This window comes from Chroicocephalus ridibundus, chromosome 1, assembly GCF_963924245.1.
Source record: "Chroicocephalus ridibundus chromosome 1, bChrRid1.1, whole genome shotgun sequence".
NCBI lineage: Eukaryota > Metazoa > Chordata > Aves > Charadriiformes > Laridae > Chroicocephalus > Chroicocephalus ridibundus.
In genome coordinates this window covers 59,164,289-59,184,671 of record NC_086284.1, presented here as the reverse complement: position 1 = coordinate 59,184,671, position 20,383 = coordinate 59,164,289, and the positions used below count along the sequence as shown (strand labels likewise).

Genomic DNA, 20,383 nt, shown 5'->3' with positions numbered 1-20,383 from the left:
TACAGGCATTTTAAGTCTAAAAAGCAGTATTTCTATGTATATTGTGCTGCTGTTTTATATTTTGTCTTTTGTATGTGAGAATCCTTTGGGTATGTTAAGCTAACTCTGTAGAATAGTATTGAAAACACTATAAAGTGCATCTTCAAAGTAGCTATTCCTGAATATTATACTAAATGAAAATATGTGCGTTTCTATGTGAAGGTATCTCTTGTTATTAAACAGCACTGTACTGTAGCTGAGATACTTAAATTGGAGTTAAGGACAGACAGCAAAATAAGGTGGGCCTTAGCGTGTGGGGTTTTTTCCTGCAAACTGAACACTGATATGTCCCTTAATCTAGAACCAGTACAATATTATATGTCTCATAACAGATTTGAAAGCTTTAGAGACTAGTCCTCACGTATTTGTTACCCTGTGTATTTTATTTGAGACTGTTCAGCTACAAATTGTTCTCTGCTTAAAATGCATCAAACCCACCAAAATGACTAGAAAAAGGGACAATACGCAGGTGATAAATCTATTATGTATCCTTTTCTGTAAGAAGGGCAAAGATTTCTTTGCCTGTGGTTTCTGTTTTAAAACTGCAATTGCTATGGTAAGCAGCAATTTGCGATGAGTTGTTGGAGCTATTACGAGCTGACAGTATCCTCACAGAAGGGAAGCTTCCGTCTCCATCAGAAATGCTGGAAGCTCTAAAAATGAATTTTGCATATAAATGTAATGCAAATAAGACATCGCTTATTTCCCTGTATATACCCTCTTTCCCTACATGTGCTGTGTCCCAAGGAAGATGAAGTGTGAAAATACATGTGAGGATTTACCTACTACTACTACTCAGCTACAAAAGAAAAGTGCTGCATTATTGTTCTCTATTTTCTCAGAGTTGTCTCTGTGACATAAATTCTTTCTGAGGCATTGAACAAACTTTTAATTGATATGAAAAACTTCACGGTGAATACATTCTAATGCAAAATGGAGTGTCTTTCTTAGTCTTTGTTTTCTTCCCAAACCAACATCTGTACCATTGTTAACAGTTTATAGGAAATGGTTGCATAATATGCCCATAAAACACCTTCATTTTTTTTTCATGAGTTGTTTATGTTGCATAAAGCAGAGCAGCATGACTGGAATTACTGGTTTCCTTTTGATTTAAAAAAAACCAAGCCAACAAACCACCCACAAAACCGTTAATGTAATTTTCATTTAGATATTCCATTGCAATGTGCATGGGAGAAGACTGGCTCTCCCAGGACTGTCAAGAGCAGCTCAGAAAGTTTCTCTTACATGTTCTCACAACAATGCAAAATAATTTGAGAGAGTTACTCACTGAAAAGATGATGAGCTCTGAGAGAGAGGAGTTATAAAAGGAATAATAAAAATATGCAATCCTTTATCAAGTAACCGACTTAGGTTGCTACCCTGACTAGGTTTCTCATGACTCTTTGGATCTTTATAAACAGTGTGCAGCTGGATGCTAATTTTTTAAAGATTACGAGTCAAGAGAGATACTAAAAAAAGCCAACAATGCACAAATCCAAAATCACTGGAAGTGAAAAAGGGATTATTAGCTAGACTTTTAGAAAAACAACCTAACATGGTGTATTACAGTTTATCAAAAGATAAACAAAACCAATTAATTCATGGTCACACTCTTGTTTTGCTAAGGCAAGTATTATCTGAATCCCACAGGCTAGTCTGATACCAGCATGGAACTAGAGAGTCTTTGGTACGGGTTTTTACTGATGTGCCTTGAGTTTAGAGAACAGTCTGTCTGCTCAACTGAGAACTTGAGATTTAAAATTCCAGAGTTTGAACAGAGGCCATACTTTTCCCCTGTAATTTTAGTCACTTTAATGTGGAGCCAGGGTAGTATGGTATTTCTGTGCAATATACGATCTCTGCATCTCTTCAGTGGGATGAATCGCTTCTTCCCCTTGACTGTAGGAGGTATAGGAAGTCTGCCCAAGCTCACCTAAGGAGATCCTGTGAAGGGATCATTCTTGTGTCCTGCTGCCCTCACGCCCTGTGTATCTGTTCCCTCCCTTGTGCTGGCGTTAATGCTTGTACGTACAACCCTGTGGCGAACCAGTTCAGAGGGATAAACCAATGGAAAATGAATCGTTTATAATGTGGTTTGTTTTCTGATAGCTGAGTCCCATGAAGAACAGGAACCAGGCAAGAACAAGTGGCAGCAGAAGGGAAGTGAAAGGCGCGGATAGTTGACAAGGCACAAGGGTTGCTGGGACATTTGTGGTAATGAGCTGTCAGATGAACTTAGTTGTAATACTAGTCTGCGCTCTAATTTGAGTGCCTCAGTTTAGTGGCTAAAAATAGGTGTGACGAATTCAGGACAAATTGTCTTTAATTATAAGGACTGCTATTTTGCAAAAATACCATGCCCCTTAGGTGTTTGTGGCCATGCTGTTTGCTTGCATTACTACTTTTGCATAGGGTCTATGATATCTTACAATACAGCTTTAATACATAATATTTGTGTAATAGTTTTAAGATTTCTTTGAAATTTTCTGTAGTATTTTTAGGCTCTTACGATATATTTTTTTTTGAAAACCTGAGGGTGGGTAGAAATATCTTTGCACTTTCGTGAATACAGAAGCACAACCTCAAGAGGTCTGAAGAGGGGCCTGCGTCTCTGAAAGCTTATTTACTTTTTCCATATAGACTAATTGATTTAATAAGAGATATTTTCTCTTCCTACAAACTTTGCAAGTTGGTAGAGTTCCCCTGGCCTTAGCACGAGCTGAACACCTGAACTGTGTGCTCTGGACCGAGAAATCAAATTCATGGTAAAATGCTGAGTGGGATGGGGTGGAGAAAAGGGAGAAAAAAAAAACATTGATGCCACCTTGTGGAAATTAATAAGAGCAACAAAAGTAGTTTTGCAGAGTTGCACAACGCGCACAAGTTTGTGTGACCCTGATTTCGGGTGAACCCTGCAGTGCTTCTGCAAGGTGGGAGCTGTGGTGGGAGACCTGCAGCTTTGGGCTCTGGGTACGCTGCTGCCTAACCCAGTATTTCTCCTGGCACGAGTGGACATGTGTGTGCTAGCCCAGCTCTCCCAGGTGTGGGTGGATACTATACCCATGTCTCCCCCAAATAATTTGGAACGAGTTGCAAGCTTCCCCTTTTCGCAGTCCCAGAACTTGGTTATGTGTCATCTTTCGTGCGGGGTTAGGTGGTGGCCTCTTCAGCCTCAAGCCTCAAAGGGTGGCTGGAGATGTTAAGCAGTCTGCAGGTTGATAAGAGATACACTCAGTATTCTTCACCTTGCTCTTCTTTCTTGAATCTTAAGCCTGTGTTTTCGTTTGGTCCTTTAATAGAAATACTAGCACAATCCAGCTTTTTTCTTTTTTTTTCTTTCTTTCTTTTTTTTTTTTTAAATGCATATATTTTCCTGCTTGCATTTTAGTGTCAGTCATGCTTAGTGCGGTCTAAGATGCATGTAAAGGCAGATCCTGTTACAAGGGTGTTTTGCTTTAATGAGAGGGAGCTGCACCAGACCCTTAGGAATTGTGGTTTAGCATAGCTATTAAAGACATGAACATCCTTTCTTTTCACAAGAAATAGGCATTTTTACAACCTTGATAGGAGAGGTGCAAAATATGTTGAGAAATAAGCTCTTATCAGTAGTGTAACATAAAGGATAGGCATGCTAAAAAGGAATATTAAACAAACAATCCTAGAGTAGTATATATTCACACAAATAGCCTGCTATGTTGTCTGTGAAAAGTCTCTGAAAATCCACGATGTACAAGATGAAGTCGTGTAAAATTAAATGGCATTTTTCTATTTTCGCTTTCGATAGAGCCTTGACTACAGCAAACACAGACCTGGCTTTCCTGGGGCTCTGAGAGAGCTTCAGCCTTCCCTTTTTCCCGTGTTTGTTTGGCTACTCGGAGTTGCCAGGCTTGCCGTGCTGAGGCTGTGAATGCCGGTGCGACGGCCAGCAGAGAGCTCCTGCTTCCAAGGCTGCCGCTGCAGCCTTGTGCTGGGCTGCAGCGAGGATGTGTTGGGCTTTCAGGAAGCACTGCTTCCGCTGCCTTTGGGTTCCCTGTTCCCCAAATGCTGTTTTGTCCGTGTTACTTGTTTGCGGTGAAGGATCAGGGTCTTTCAAAAGTGTTTGTGAATTACTGAAGAGGCAAACTGTATGCCTGAAAATGTGAGTTCCTAATTTACAGTGATTTATATGCATTGTTTTCTGTTTCTAAAGAGTTGGTTTGATGGTGCGTATTTCATTACTGAAGAAAATGACTTTTTTCTCAAATCTGTAGAGTTTAGAAAGCCCAGCACTTCAACAAGTTTCATTTACTGTCAGACGAGGGGAATTATTGGCTGTGATTGGTCCTGTAGGAGCTGGAAAAGTAAGTTTTAATGTTTACTCTGTTCCGTGGGGTTTTTTTTATGAGTTTGTTAAACGTGACTAGCAACTTGAAAATGTGCATTTCCTTTCTGTGTATAGTAACACACTTCACATCGAGATACTGGCATTCAAGAAAGGCAGATGGCCTTCTGAGGGTGGTTCGGAGGTGGTTCGGAGTTAAACAGTACTTTGTACGTTGCTTCTAGGCTGCCTGTAAAGGGTACTAGTGCTCTTTGACTGTTAGCAGTGGTTTGATTGACAGGGTGAAATAGGCCATCATGCCAGTAAACACTGCTCAATCTCTGTGATGTCTTTAATGCAATCAAACTTCTCAATTTTTATTTTATTTTGTTAATCTTTTTCAGTCTTCGCTCTTAAGTGCTGTGCTTGGTGAGCTGCCTAAAGACAAAGGTTTGATAAACGCTACTGGAAGAATTGCCTATGTTTCTCAGCAGCCTTGGGTGTTTTCTGGTACAGTAAGAAGTAATATACTGTTTGACAAGGAATATGAGAAAGAAAAATACGAAAAAGTTTTAAAAGTCTGTGCTCTTAAAAAGGTATGGTTTTCTCTTTCTGTGTTTGATTTTCATTATCTTTATTTTTATCTTAGTGTTCTTTCAGACTTGTGGTATGTGCTGCAATAGATAAGATATAGAATTGATTATTATTAGTAGTAGCATGTGAAATAAATCCTATCACTTAACAGAAATACGAGTAATTATTTTTGACTTCCGCGTGTAAGCAAATTCTTGTAATTCCTAAAACTTTCACTAGAGGGAGGTGTAGCTTACGTGAAGCACAGGCAAATTTGGAAAAAGCTATTCCCAATTATTTAATTTCATAGTCACGTTTAGCCCTTTTCAGTGGTATTATGGTAGGTGTATGTGTAAATGCAATAAAAGGTGGAAAACAAATAATAAAGCTATAGCACTATTTGTGACTTCCATTTTGTAAATATCCTTTATGCTTTTTTTTAAATAAATGTCATGTACATTGTGTATTATGCATTGCTGACGGCTGTCAAAAGAACCGTAGTGCTATGTATTGGAGAACTTGCTGAGCCCAAGTAGTTTTATGAAAAAATATTTTTGAAAGCTCTGTGCGCAAAGGAGTTTGTGACATGAGATATAGAAGAGGATTAAGCCAGATTTGTCAAAAAACAGACATATTGCTTGGCAGCTAAAAAGGTTTTATGCAGCATGTTACGATATTCCTGTCAGCAGCGACACAGGTGAAAAGCAGATGGTTACTCTGATGAAAATTTTTTGCAAGGTTTTTGCACATGGTAGATAGTTTTAATATCTCCTGCTGATATTCAGTCATATGCTGTTGTCTAAACTTAAGGTTTTAGTGACTTTAAAAGACAGCAAGCTACATTTAAAAAAAAAACCCAACACTTCATATTAGATGGTAGATTTGCTTTCATAGTTTTCTTTCAAATTTATGTATCTTACAAAAGGTATGAATAAACTTTCAGAATAAGTTTTATAGCTTAATGTAAAACTTCGGTATTTCCTATTCAGGAAATACAATAATAAGACATTATTGTATAGTCTGTATAATTTTATTCTCTTACTCGTAGTCCTGAGCCCCATAAATTAACCAAATTTGTGTGATGAATGTTATGGTTATTTCTCTTGGATACATTGCAGTAAGAATAAAAGTAATGCAATTCTTAAAGACGTTGGCAGATGGAAGATAATTTACCGATAATAGTTCAGTTTTATTTATTGTGACAGCTCATTTTGTTCTAGAAAAAATAATCAATCTACTATCATACTTCATAATTTTTAGTTTGATTTTCTGAACCACCAGCAAATATTCCTTGTAACACTAAGAATAGTAGTGCCCTTCCCTGGCAAAGCTGTAGAAAAAGTGAACTTTAGAATCTCACCTATTTTTCCTGCCTTCTTAATTATCTTTTGCTGAAGGTACAAAGTCATAAAGTAATTGTGGATATTTCATTTAGTACGGATCCTTGTATTTTTATAGGAGATGATAAGTTAATACTTTCCAAATTAGAAAATGTTATGTTGAAGCAGCTTTGTCGGTCTTTGAAGTTAAAACGATTAAAAAAAATAAAGATCTTGCTATCTGTTCTCTCAGGACTTGGAATTATTAGCAAATGGTGACCTGACAGTAATAGGAGATCGTGGAGCTACGCTGAGTGGGGGACAGAAGGCCCGCGTAAATCTGGCCAGGCTAGTGTTTTTTTGCTGTTTCTGAAATTTACAAATTGTCAGACTTAAGTGACTACAGCAAACAAATACAAGGTTTTGTGATACTGACTTTTCTTTAAACCTTATAGAGCTGTGTATCAAGATGCAGACATCTATCTTTTGGATGATCCACTGAGTGCAGTAGATGCTGAAGTTGGAAGACATTTATTTGAAAAGTATGTTACTGCTTTATTGTTACTTAAAAGATAATCGTTATCTTCTAATTCCTTACAGAAAAACTTGAGAAAGCTTTTTTGGGGAGATGGATCTCTTCACAAAACTTAAGGCATTCCCTTTTTGCATTTATTTTTCCTCTATTTTATGCATTTGGAAGATGTATAGTTTTTTTCCTTTGTGTGTCTTTCATTTTGGTCTTTATTTTAAAAGCCCTGTAAAAGTCTGTTTTGAAGATATAATTAGTATTATTCTTAAGGAAATATATGCCATTTTCTTGAGGAAAATGTCAGATTTCATACAGGAGTGTTGGGGTTTATGAATATTGGGGTTGATGAATACTAGTACTGAGTGAAGAACAATATAGGGTGGGATCTTAGTTTGCTGCAGCTTTATTTGCGTAGTAATAAGCACTTAATTCAAGTGGCTAAAGAAAAGGACAGAACTCCGTTAGTCTTCAGTGATTTTTCATTTTGGTTCTTGAATGGTTGGCATTTGTCTCAGGTAGGTGGAACAGGAAACTCTGGCCTGCAGGGTGGACTGTGGAGAGCAGAAACAGAGGAAAAGAGAATGTATAAACTTACTATGAGAGACAGAGAGATATTGGACCTTCCCCCATTCCTGAAGACATAGGAGAGTGTTCGTTAAAAGTCAGGTTCCCTTCTCAATAAATTTCGTCCTTTCGTCCCTCTCTTCTTTCAGACTTGCTAAGCTGTGTCACATAGTGAGTATGAGAATAATCCAGTTATCCCCAGCCAGTGTTTCATCCTTGCCTTTTCATAGCCTGTGCCTCTCGATATCGAAAGGTACAATCTAGAATTTATTAGAAGTAGAAGGAAAAAATTCCATTGACTGAATTCAGTGGGCTTTGATGGCCTTAAATGGTAGCATTTTCTTGGGCATACTTAACATCCTTTGAATTCCATGCTCCAAATACATGAATTAGTTTTGGTTTTACTGTTGTTCCCTCCTCTCCACCCCTAGACAGTCATAAAATCTTGTCTTGCAGAAATGGTTGTAGAATTTGCATTGACTAGCATTGTATGTGTGTTCTTTTTCTCTATCCGGGGAAGCTTTTAGTATCTAAATTTGAAAATTGTACTTCCTGTTGATGTTTGCAGTTTCAAATCTGGACATCCCTCTGAAACCCATCAACATTTTGTTATTGATTTCTTCAACTGGCTACTGTTTGTTTCCATCAGCCAGTATGGAGTAAGAATTTTTATGATGCATAGGCTTTTACGGTCATTATTCTCTGCAGGATCGTTTTCACCTGCCACAACTGATAGGTGGAACTCATTACTTCTGGAGTTCACATGGTCTATCAAATTCCTTTCATGCCTGTTGAAGCCATCTAGGCTTTAGCTGCTGCTTTTCTGTTTCTGCACAAGATCTCTCTACAACTCCAGCATCTGACTGTATGAATTCTGAAAGTGCACCCACCTGAGCTGTCAACCTGTCTCTGCCTTAAGGTTTTTTCACAAAGAGGAAAACAGGAAAGTATACAGTAGAGCCTTGCGAAGGAGGTTGGGTCCCCTCTTCAATTTATTCTGTTTTATGTGAGCGGTGGCACCGGTAACATCTACATCTTGCTGCAAAACTGGAAGTCTGGATTTTTGTACATGCAAAAACTATAAAGGAGCTAGAAACCATTGCTCTGCAAGCGCAGTGTATGTTTAGCCAATAAATAGGTGGAGGGGAGGAAGAATATGGGGGTTATCTCAGAGAATTTGAAACTCAGAAAACTAGCTGGGGTTCTTTTTTTTTACTTTTGTTTACTTTTCCTCCCTAACTCTAGATCAGCTTGAAAAAACAGATAAAAGCAAAATGAAAGCATTTTATGAAGAAAATGGACTGGGTGGAGTACACTGAGCAATGCCTCCCTGTTCAAAATCTTAAGGGAGGGCTTTTTTATAAACAGAAGTTGTCTTCTGAGGCCTTCATGGCAGCTATAAAAGGTGCCAGGGGTAGTGGGAAGGGTGTTATGTTCAGTAGCTCGCCTTGAATAACGAGGCAGGGCATGTCCTTTAATGTTTCCTGAATAGTGCTAGAAATGTGGAGAAGAGAGAGAGCACTTGGGCAAGAATGATTTCTTAGAACATGGTGCTGAGGAATGTCCAAGGCACCACTTCATACAAGCTGCCCCTAGGAGTCCAAACCGCAAGGCATAAAACAATGGACCAAATGGAAGAAACAGGGGGTTATTTAATGAGAATCTGAAATGGATATTGTTCAGTTCACTCGCACTTTTTTTTCCTTGTAATTTTATATTAATGTTTAATTTTTTTAGAAGTGCCTAGTCTATGCGTTTACATCTAAAGATAGGTATCTTCCTAGTAAATCCCCACAGCTATGGTCTGTGGATGGCTGCTTCATTACATCTGCTGCTTCTCCCCGTTCTGTTCAGCTGCTGTAGTAGACACTTCAAAATATATAAATACTTTTCAAGTGAGAAAGAATGCAAGTAGCACAGCTCCAATGGGAAAACAGTCCACGATATTATTAATAAGGGATTGTGTCTCTTAAGAATTTCTCCATAATACAGACAAGTTGTTCCATGGATGATGGAGCAGATAAAGCCAGTTTTTCAATGAATTCCTCTCTCCTGGGCCTAGTAAGGTATAAACTGGAGATTCCCTATTTTTGTGTTATTTTGTAGACTCTCTTCCTGTGGGTTCTCTTTATAGTTAACAGTAGGCATGCTTTAGCCTTTTCCTAATGGGAGGGCACCAGAATAGTTCTGTGGTTTTGTATATATTTTTGTGTGTATACAAAAATATGCATATATTTTTTATATAAATGTATATATATATAAAAATAAATCTTTTCATTAACTTTTAAAGAATGTTGTATTTTGAGACCTCTAGTTTTGAAATGTGGACACCCACAGAGATACGGTAGTACGTTTCCTCGTATGATGAATTTTGGAGTAGCCTGTGATTTCTAAGAAAAATCATTCAGTTGTGCTTGGATACCAAGAAATTTCCTGCTCTCCCTGTGCATTTTTGTAGACATGTTTCTATAGATTATATGGTTTCATATCACCTTTGTAGAGAAATTAAATTGTGTCCCATCAGTGATACTGACTCAAAAATGATGTTTTTAAGACTGAGATTTATATTCCATCAGTCTATTGAGACGAATGCTCTTCTCTAGGTATTGTTCTTCCTTTGTACCTTTTCCAGTGACAGGAGCTCTGTGCCAGTCTCAGTTGATGATCGGCCTGATTTCTTTCTGTTCCTTCTCTGTGCTTGTGAGAGTAGACAGAGTTGCAGGACAGTTTGGGAATCTTTTAAAATCAGACCTAAAGTTGTGACGATGCTTGGGAGTTGTATGCACAGGTGTATCATTCCTACTATCAAACTGCAATTTTGATTTGCAGTTTGCAAATTCAAGATTTGCCTTGAATTCTGCAAGGCTCTTTTTTTTTTTTTTCTTTTCTTTTCCTTTTTTAGCAGGAAGTTGTTCTGAATGTATGGTCGTTGGTCTTTTCTCTCTCAGTTTTGCCTCTGGAACTAGATTAAAGCTGCAGAAGAAATCACTGCATTTATCAAAGGAAAGTAATGAACTTTAGCATCTATTTAGATGGCACACCTTGGTTCTAGGCGATGGCCTTCCGTAGGAACTCAAGGGACATGTGACTGGGCAATGGGTCATGGGATAACCATGTGTTGAGGCTGACCGGACAGTCACCTGGCAAGTTGACCTGGTGTCCTGAAAGATAAAGTCTCCTTTGCCATCTGAGGTAACTGAGTGTTCCTCTGTAAGGGAGGGAAGGGAGCTGGCATAGTTTTGTAGCGAAGGTGTCCTTTGTAATTGCAGAGAAAGGAGAGGAAGAATTGAATGGACAGCAAAGAGGAATGGGAAATTCCATCATGTGAAGTACATGGATTAAGAGATCCTGAATTCCTCAGTGCATTCTTACCTAAGCCCCAGAAGTGCTTGAGGGGAGGAAGAAAATGAAGCAGGGAAAATGAGTAAAAGGATTTTTTAATTCTTTTTGTAATTAAATATACAGATCTGGGTATTTACCTTGTCTGTTTAAAGTAATTTGATTTTTGGAACCCTTAGGAGCCCATGAATGCTTCCAGTCATGTGTCTCTCAAAGCGTGGAATGCTTGTAGAGCTCCTGTAACATTGGAACTTTGAGGAGAAAGTGCTATTATGGTGGTGTAGGTAATCAAAAGCAAGTGGAGCTCATCAGTCCTGTAAAACTAGGAGATAAAAGCTAGAAGGTCTTGTTTCTGTAGAGGAATTACAGACAGAATCAGTGTGTCAGAGGAACCAGGCAAAGGTAACCCTGGCATGTGTGTGTAAAGGCGTATACATACCACGTGCTTTGTCCACTGATGACAAGTGTACAAGCGAGTTGGTGTGTAAATTTAAGGATTTTGCTCTGCTCCCTTTCAGGTAGGATCTCTCTAAATCAAGGATCTCTCTAAGGCTTCCCACTTTGTATTTCCCATCTGGTCCGTGCTCGTTATGCCTCTGATACCACTGCAGTGGTTACAGCCCTAATGAGAAGTACTGGGCAAACTTGAATGCTGTATACCTCTTCTTTTGTGTTACAGGTGTTGCTCATAACAACATATCATAACTTATCACAAAACATAGCTGTATCATCTAAATGTAAAGGTATAATTTAAATTCCTTCAGCTTCATCATTGTGTTTACTGTAGGGAACATGTTTGAAAGGTATGAATATTTTGTAGTAATGTTGCTTGGGGTATGGTTTTTTTTTTGTTGGTTTTTTTTTTCCAAAAAGTGAAAAGCAGAAGTGTGATCACTGTGTTTTCAAAAAACTTTAACATTTTACTGTTTTTACCTCACAGAAATGTGTGTGGTTTTGATTTTGTGTTTTGTTTTTGTTTTTTTTAAAATCATGTGATATAAAAGCAAAAAACCCCACTTGCAAAACCCCAATGTAGTTGTGTGCTTTAGTGTTCGGTGGGTGGAGTTGCAAAACGGTTTTATGAATACTAAACCAGAAATGGACTCAAGAGGGACGTATGCAAATTCATGTAGGAAAAGTTCACAAAGAAGAACTTCTTAAACGCTAAGATCTCTGGCTCAAAAAATCCCTAATATATGGACTCTGGAAGCTCGAAATTTTTACCAAAGGAAGCATCACTATATGTTTGCTTATATGCTTTCTCCAGCCATCCAGTGCTGGCTGGGACAGGGCAATGGGTTTTGTGGACCTTTATTTTGTGCCAAAACAGTTGTCCTTACATGTTAGCCCAGTGGAGGCTGGGACTTGTCATGAGATGGAGGTAAATGGTTAGCAACGTAAGCATAGAAATAGAAACAGCATAGTAGTAGTAGGTGTGGGGTTTTTTGCCTCTGGCAAACATATCACACTTTTTCTTTTTCCTTTCTTTTTTTTTTTGTTCTGAAATGTTGTAAACTTCGAAATGTACAAAACCAACTGGGGGATTGTTCTCCCTAAACCATTTAAATTTAAAGGAAAAGGAAAGCAAACGTAGTAAGTAAATTAATATAAAAAAGGCTTTATGCCTGTGATCACTTCTGGATGTGCTTTAATTTCATTTCAGCACTTTCAGTTCTTTCCATTGAAACGATTATAAGTCTTGAGTAAAGTTATACTTGCGTGTGAACTTCCAAAAAGAAGAGGCAAAAAGAATGGTAAGGAAGAAAGTGGAATCATTAAAGAAGAGACACTTTGCAGAGGTGAAAGAAAGCTGGTTCTTGGAGATAAAAACTTAAAAAGATTAAAGAAAAACTCATCTCAAAGGAAAGCAAACCTGATAGGGAAGGAGGAACAAATGAGGATTCGCATGTACGAAAGCGCCAAGACACTGCCTTTGCGTCGAGGAGCACCGTGGTGTTGTAGGCTCCCTTCTGCGTTAAGTGTCTTCTGCTACATGCTCTGCAGTATCAAAGCTCAGGCTCATTTATTTTTTAATTGTATAGAAGTTTGCTGTCAAAGTGCGACGAGTTTTTTTTAAATGTGTGATAGTATACTGTTACCCAGGTTTGTTAACCTAAAATATCGTTTGTTTGTTTATTTTTCTCAAATTGGAAGAGTATAGTTTCTGGAGAGATCTATCCTGAGTCTGGTATGCCTGATGGTGAACGAAGGTCGTTGATACTATGTTTTCAGGTGATAGAAAACTGGGCAGTCTTGATTACGGGATGTGAATTAATAGACGCGCACAGCAGGGATAAGCTCAAAGTGTTGGCTCCATGAACACACAATGAGCAGGGATCAGTAGTGTGGCAGTTTTATGGAAAAGGAGGTGCAGATGTCAGTAGATTACAAATCTACGGTATGAGTCAGCAGTGTCATGCTCTTGTTAAGGAAACTGTGCCCTGGGATTTATGACCGGTACTGTATCTGGCAGTACAAGTAAAGTAATTGTCCTATTATGTTTTGTACCTTAAGGTCTCAACTGCAATAATGTCTCAATTTTCTGCACTTCCAAAAAAAGTAGATCCGCTTCAGACTCCAGTGTAGCCCATCAAGAAGATTCAAGTGTCAAGGGAGGGGGGAGAGAAAACCATTTGTCACTATTTGTCCCCCCCTGTCTTGCCTCCAGTCTGGAAGAGAAAGACTTAATGTGTGAAGGGACTGTGTACGCAGGAATAAACTGGTCTGCTGACCTTTGGGAAGTAGTGGATTTAAATTGCACCAAAAGATGTAAACTCTGACTTCAGAGAAAAATTTTGTAATGGTGAAGGTAGCTTGCCCCGGGATGTGTTTTCAAGGAAGTTGAAATTTCTGTTATTGAGCTTAAAACAAATAAACATGCGGAACAACCCATCCAGCATCTCCCAGGAATGCTTTTAAGTTTAAATTGATTATTACTTGGGGAAGAGAATGCAACTTTCATAGTCCCTTCATCCCCTTTTTCCTTGTACTGAAGATGCTGAAGAACCTTTGGGTCTTCTCGGTCCAAATCTTGCCTGGCTGTGTGTGCACGTGTGTGTCTGTTTGCGCTTGTGTATTTAATAAACGTGGCAGCGGCGACTGCAATTTGTGCGGTAGTGGGTCCCGTTGTCCTACATTAAATGTGCTCGCAGCCTAACTAACAGAGTATGCCCCTCAAGAGTAACGGAGAAACACAAGGCAAACTTTGTGGGGTTTTAAACAGCAAGTAAAAAGATGGTGACGGTTCTGGGCATACTCCAGCAGACGTCTGAACCCTTGGAGCAGGCACGTCCCCTGCTGAGGCAGCCTTTCCCTGCATTCTCTGCATTGTCAGTGAGAAAGGGAGACGCTGTCACCTGGAATTGGGTGTTTCACCTAGAATTGGTGGTTGCTTTTCTTCAGCTACGCAGAGCAGTTATTTCTAAAACTAGATGTGTCATGAAACTAGCGCGATGAAGCCTTAGCGAAGCAGTTTAAAAACATACACGCTTACGGACTACTTTGGGTTTTTCTTCTTTTTCAGTTCTTAGACAATACCAAGTTTTCAGTAATTCACCGAGCTCCCGGAGTTTTGTGCTAGCCTTTTTCTCACATTTGGGTTTGCTGAGCCTCTCTGAACTCTGGCTTCAGTCTTCTGTGGCAGCCAAGGCACTGTATAAACTTAATGCTCACTGTAAACTGCTGAAAGGATGTTGTTAAATGGGAGAGAGAATATTAAAAAAAAAAAATAATTAAAAATGGTTTCGAACATAAAGCTCAAGTAGTTTGATGTTTTGAAACAGATGTTAAGTATATACTTAGTATTTTATTTGTTTTGCAGCTTCTGTGCTTTATGACAATATAGTATTTTAAATGGCAAAATTTTCTAGTGAGCTGTCTGAGCAGTGAGTTGCTTAACTCAGTAATAGATCTAAGTATACACTCTTTGTTGTGATTTTTTCCTCCCTGTGCTCATGCCAGTGAATTGTGACAACAATTTTTCTACTCACCTGTTATCAACAAACTGTTCAGCTGGGTTCTTTCTACCCAGATAGGCATCAAACTGAGAGTTGTTTTTTTTAAAAAAAAATTCTCAATTGAGTGAGCTGATGTATCAGTGGAATTTATATTTCCACAGAGGTCATTTTTGCCTTCTCTCCCGAGATCGAGATCACGCAGGATGCTGTGCTGACAGCTCTGACAGTTCTAATTGGTTTGCTCTGATGCTGTGATAACCCACTCTTTTTTTTTTTTCTTTTTTTTCCCCCTCCAAATGCGAACTTAAAGTACAATGGGATCGTTGTGACTCAGGATCAAGGTTTAAAGGTTTTCAGCCATCGGATTTTTTAGTGGCTAGTTTGTCCCAGTAAGCTGTTAGACATACATCTGGCACATGGGAAATTCAGTGATCAAAGGGGTATATAGGCTGCAGGACTATGTAAGGGAAAGCTACGTCTCTTCATGGTGAATAGCTGATATATTTTCTTCTGGCAGCTTTCCTGCTAGGCGAGTAAATATCCTGTAGCCTCTCTGATCTTTGTCCAGTTCTCTGGATAGGTTTTGTTGAAGATTATGTTTTGTTGCGTGTCTTCAGCTGGTGCTCTAGTTGCCCTGGGACTTGTTTCAGTGACTGCTCGGAGGGTGGACAGTAACCACACCACAGTAATGCTCCCACAGAGAGAGCGTGCTGTATAAATAGTGGCAGCTGCTCAAATAGTTACGCTGCTGCAAGTACCTTGATTAATTGTTATCTTGGCCACCTAAGAATGACGTCATGGGTTTATAGTCGCTTCTTGAATGCCGCATAGCAAGCATATAACTTCCTCGGGAAGAGGTTGCTTTTAACTTCATTTTACTGCAGAGTTTATTTGAAACACTGTATTATACTTTCTGCATGTAATTATGCTGACGAGTACTAGTATTAACCATTTTATAGAACTCTGCTTCCTACAGTCTTCGTAGGAGTGATAAAGTAGGTGTTAAAAGCTGTGCAGGGAGTTAACTGGACATATAACGTGAACGTGTGAAACACAGTGAACAACATGATATTATTGGGGTGAAGCTCGCATTCTTTTTCTGCCTTGACTCCCCTCGCTGTTCATCTGCATTTCTGCATTGAATTTGTGCTGTTGGATTGCTGTGGTTTTGCTTGTGTTTTTCTGGAGAATGCGGGGAGAGAGAATTTGTTTGTGTGCGTGGTTCTTTGTTTTTCTTTTGTGGTGAGTGCCACCCTCCTCTGTCATGTTACCAAATGGGAGTTAGCATGTTAGATCTCAAAGGTTCTTTCCAACCATGAGGATTCTATGATTCTGTGTTAGCGAAATTGAGCCCAACAGGAGCGGACCTGTGGAGAAAAACACACGGTGCCAAGGTCCTGGTGCAGGTCAGAAGGTTCTGCTTTGAGCAATCTGCAGCCTGGCCCTTCAGGCTCCATTCCTTGTCAGCGGAGTAGTGATGAGAAGTGCTACCAAAGTGTGTGTTCCTGCTTGGTTTTGTCCAGAAGTCTAGTTACTGGGCCCCAATACCACTCAACAGTATGCGCAACAGCAGATTGAGTTGAGACAACCATGAGACGATCCTCAAAAAGGCACTCCTGATCCAAATGCTAATGTATACACCTTCACTAGACACTTCAGTTCTAGACAATATCAGTTTTCCTTGTTTCTTAAGATAGCGAGTAGTTGAGAAAGGGGTGTCCTCTCGAAGGGTTTGTCTCTCTGCTGTGTAACTGTGGGGATGAAGGCAACGAGAATATTGGTGGTGTTGGATACTCAGTTGTGTCTGTGGTGTCCCTGTTGTACGTGAAGAGCTTGCTTGCAGATCTCTGCACTTGTAAACCATTGCTCCACTGCTATGTTTTGGGGGTGGCATTTGGCTCTGGTGGCCTTTCAAGGCTCTGCGGAAAAGATACGAGATATTTTTTCTGCTAAAACCGTATGGGATTGAACTGCACTTGCTGGCTGGTTCTGGTGTGCCCAGTCCCTTCTTCACTTCTCTCTCCAAATCCCAAACTTCTGGGGAAGACTCTAGGGGTAAGCAGATAAGGTACTGGAGAGGAAGGTAAGCCTTGGTTCTACGGGAGAAGGTCAGAGATGGTTGAAGGATCTCACTCCTCTACCTCAATACATACCTGGATGTAGCTCAGATCAGCAGTACTGTTTACTTCTCCAGAACTCTCAGTGGCACACTGTTACAGCTGCTCTCAAAGCTCATCTCAAAGAAGTTACTTCTATTGGCTGTATTTTTCCACAGTTGTCCGCAGTATGTTGCCCTGCTTTCTCTTTCCATTAGTATAATTTTTGTTGAATACCTTCTTTGCAATTCAGCTTGACATGTACGTTTGTTGGGAGGATGTTTTAAGACAATTTGAATGAAATGTCCTTAAGGTATTTCCTCCTCTTTCAGCCCTACCCTGAAAACTTAAAAAGATAAATAAGGAACATGTGTGTTAAGTGTAATTTTTATAAATCTAATAAGCATGCACGTCTTTTTTTTCTTATTTTAAACACTGTATAATTGAATAGAAGAGGTTTTCCAGAAATAGTAAAAATGTTTTAGGACACTTCATTTTTTTAATTAGTTCTTCCATCTCTTTGCAGATGTATTTGTCAGGCCTTACATCAGAAGATCTCTGTTTTGGTCACTCACCAGTTGCAATATCTCCGTGCTGCAAATCAGATTCTAATTTTAAAAGATGTAAGTGATTTCAGTGTCTATACTTTTATATTTCACGTGCTTTCTAATTATCCTTTTTAATCTAAGAGTGAAAAAAACCAAACCCAACTAGTTAGAGATTTTTACTTTTGGTTTGTAAATATATTTTCTGTCTACTAATGACAAAATATGTTTTTAAAAATTTATAGTTATTAATGAAATAAGTAGATTTTTCTTATAATACCTTTCCTGAAAAATCTGTTTCTGAATCTTACATAATCTTACATGTTGATTTTCATTTTACATATGCATAATATACTGTAAGATAATAACTTATTTTGAGACTATATTAATGCTTTGCTTTTATTCTTGTTTCTTACACTTTTGTGTGAATTAAGAACTACGTTGATTTTGCAACCAGTCCCTTTTTTAAATTAAGGCTGACAAATGGTCACCGATACCTTTGAGAATGAACAGCCCTTTAACAAAACTGGTTCCAAACTTCACTGTACCAGATACTCACGGGTAGAGGGGAAATACAGAAACTTCATCTGTTTTGTTGTTGGTTTTTTTTTTTAAGGTTGGGTAATGAAGTGCTCCAAATTGCTTTTGATGCATCACAAAGTTACAAAAAAGGACACTGGCCATCTTTTTCCTCCCATTCAGATGTCTTTAAACATTACAGTAGCTTTCTAGAGATGAGTTTGTGATAGAGCTGTAGGAAGTGCGGAAATGTTCTGTGTTGCTCCTTGTAGAGCTCTGTGAGGACCAGAATATCAAGCTGCTGTTTACCCCTAGCCTGCAGTAATATAAAAAGGCTGATGGTTATGTATGTGGTTCAGCTCCTTGTCCTAAAGCTGCATGGCTGTGTCCTGCAGCATCTCCAAGGAGGTAATTCTCACCTGGCTGTAACTGGGACTTTTGACATCCCATTTGTTTGCTCCTTGGCCTGGTTAGCTGCTGGGAAGGGACTGCTTAGAGGGTGAACAGCTTGTTTCTGCTCTGCTGAATGAGGAACTGATAGTTAAGAGGCTTCAGCTCAGTTACGGCCGTGGGAAGCGCACTCAGCAACTGCAGAACCCCAGAGGCAGCAGGGGTAGATAGGAAAAATTGTCCTTTACATAAAGTGTATAATGAAGATAATCAAAGCTTATATTAATTGTAGGGTAAAATGGTGGGGAAAGGTACCTATTCAGAGTTCCTGAGATCTGGCATCGACTTTGCTTCCCTTTTGAAAAAAGACGAGGAGGTAGAACAGCCATCAGTTCCAGGAACCCCCAACCTGAAGTCTGCCCGGAGCCGAACCTTCTCAGAGTCCTCTGTCTGGTCCGAGGATTCTTCTGTCCACTCACAGAAAGACGGAGCAGTGGAGCAACCACCTGTGAGTGCTCAAAGGGTAGACGTGTCTCAACTGTTGTCTGGCTGGTTTTTAACTTAAACTGCGATGAGGGCTTTCCCTGCCACGTTTGAATTTCAGGGATTGTTGGATTGCATTAGCAGGTGAGAGCTCGCCCATGGTGGATCTGCCCGGCGCTGTGCTTGGCTGGTAGTCCTGCCGCCTGGGCTGCAGAGGGCAGGCATCCCACAGCTCTGCGCTGCTCTCTTCAAACCCAGCAGAGTCAGTTTGTTCAGGTTCAACATCAGCTCTGCTGGATGCGGGAGCCATTCCTATAGGTGTCCAAAGACACCGCACTGTGCTTCCTTCATCCTGTTCTCTGATAGCGGTGCTTTAAAGAGCCAATACCACTGCACTGCGTGGGTTCTGTTTGTTTGTGCAGTGCCGAGCTCAAATTAATATTTTCGCTGAAATCCTGAGCTGTGGGAAGTGGGTGCGGAAGCCGTGGGTGCGGAAGCCGTGGGTGCGGAAGCCATGGCTGTATACAAAGTCTACATTTGCATGGCTGGCATTAACGTACTCACATCATCTGGAGCTGGCCCTGAGGGGGTAACCTTGGGACACCACCGCATTGCTCTCCCCAGCCCTTCTGTTGGTGAAAACAGAATGCTTTGTGTCGTGCCACCTTGACTTCCAGTTGCCTTGTTATCTTTTGGTCTGCGCAGTGCAAAAGCAGCCTGTTTCTGTAAGGTGGCCTTCTGCTGGTGTGCAGGAGCCACGTAACCCTGCTAGGCTTGTGCTAGCACCGCATGCATGGAACACGTGCAGCAAATGGAAGAAGAAATCCCTCTGTGTCCCTGATGATTGGCACCTTTATGCTATGAGTATATATTATTTCTTTTTCTTTTCTGTACTGAAAAGCAGTGAGATCTAACTAAAAAAAAAAAAAAAAAAAAAAAAAAAAGAACACTGCAGACTTTTTCATACCTTTTTGGAGGAATGGTATTGTGGCCAAATGCAGTAAACTTAACTGATCATATTAATGTCCCAGTGGTGACTCCACTGTTAAATCCACAAAGGTGTGCCAAATGTTTTATCAGCATTAGAGCTGTTGGATGCGGGGCGGGGCCTGGAGAAACAAAAAACCAAGATAGCCTTCTCTTCTCTTCTAAGTCAGTAGGTGGGATTTTTCACATCTAAGTCAGGTCTGTTGATTCCACTGCTCTTGTACAGCTATGCCTGCTGACAACAAAATCAAGCGTTATGCGTCCATTGAACTGGCACTAGTTTTTCTATCACAAATACTGTCAATAAAAAAATCAGAATTTTGCTCATTTGAATAGTTCTTTTACCTTCTTTATGCCTGTCCGATTTGCTTTCTTTTCTGTCTTTCAGTGTCCCCCATCCATTGTTTGCTTAATATGATTTCTCATTTGTCATTTTCCTTGTTTCCCCTGTTAACAGATGCTTTGATGGTCCTTACAAGGAGGTGATTAGCACTTTATGGGTCATTTGTTACTCTGGGCATATGTTGATTGATTTTGGTGCATACTTGCAGAAGAGTATTTACTTCAAATACTTCTCTGAAAAGGAAAGGTTACTCACACTTGCATTCTGAAAACAGAATCTTTCCCAAGTCGAGGCCTTAGTTTCCAGAGCTGTTAGGACTGAAGGTAGTGCATAAGAAAAGAAAAGCCTGGGTTAGTGGTCGGTTAGAGTAAGTATTTCTGGCTGTAAAGGAAGTCATGTTA

At 39.7% G+C, this 20,383-nt stretch overlaps 1 protein-coding gene across 3 annotated transcripts in view; it reads left to right on the top strand.

The window, feature by feature from the left end:
• The window catches only part of ABCC4 (ATP binding cassette subfamily C member 4 (PEL blood group)), a 186,369-nt gene that overhangs the window by 64,095 nt on the left and 101,891 nt on the right, over positions 1 to 20,383 (top strand). For all 3 annotated transcript variants that reach the window (XM_063336396.1, XM_063336387.1, XM_063336381.1), the window contains 6 exons: positions 4,290 to 4,379; positions 4,744 to 4,935; positions 6,485 to 6,579; positions 6,687 to 6,773; positions 17,242 to 17,338; positions 18,462 to 18,677. In XM_063336396.1, the coding sequence (XP_063192466.1) occupies positions 4,290 to 4,379; positions 4,744 to 4,935; positions 6,485 to 6,579; positions 6,687 to 6,773; positions 17,242 to 17,338; positions 18,462 to 18,677 (777 nt within the window). The remainder of the gene's footprint in view (positions 1 to 4,289; positions 4,380 to 4,743; positions 4,936 to 6,484; positions 6,580 to 6,686; positions 6,774 to 17,241; positions 17,339 to 18,461; positions 18,678 to 20,383) is intronic.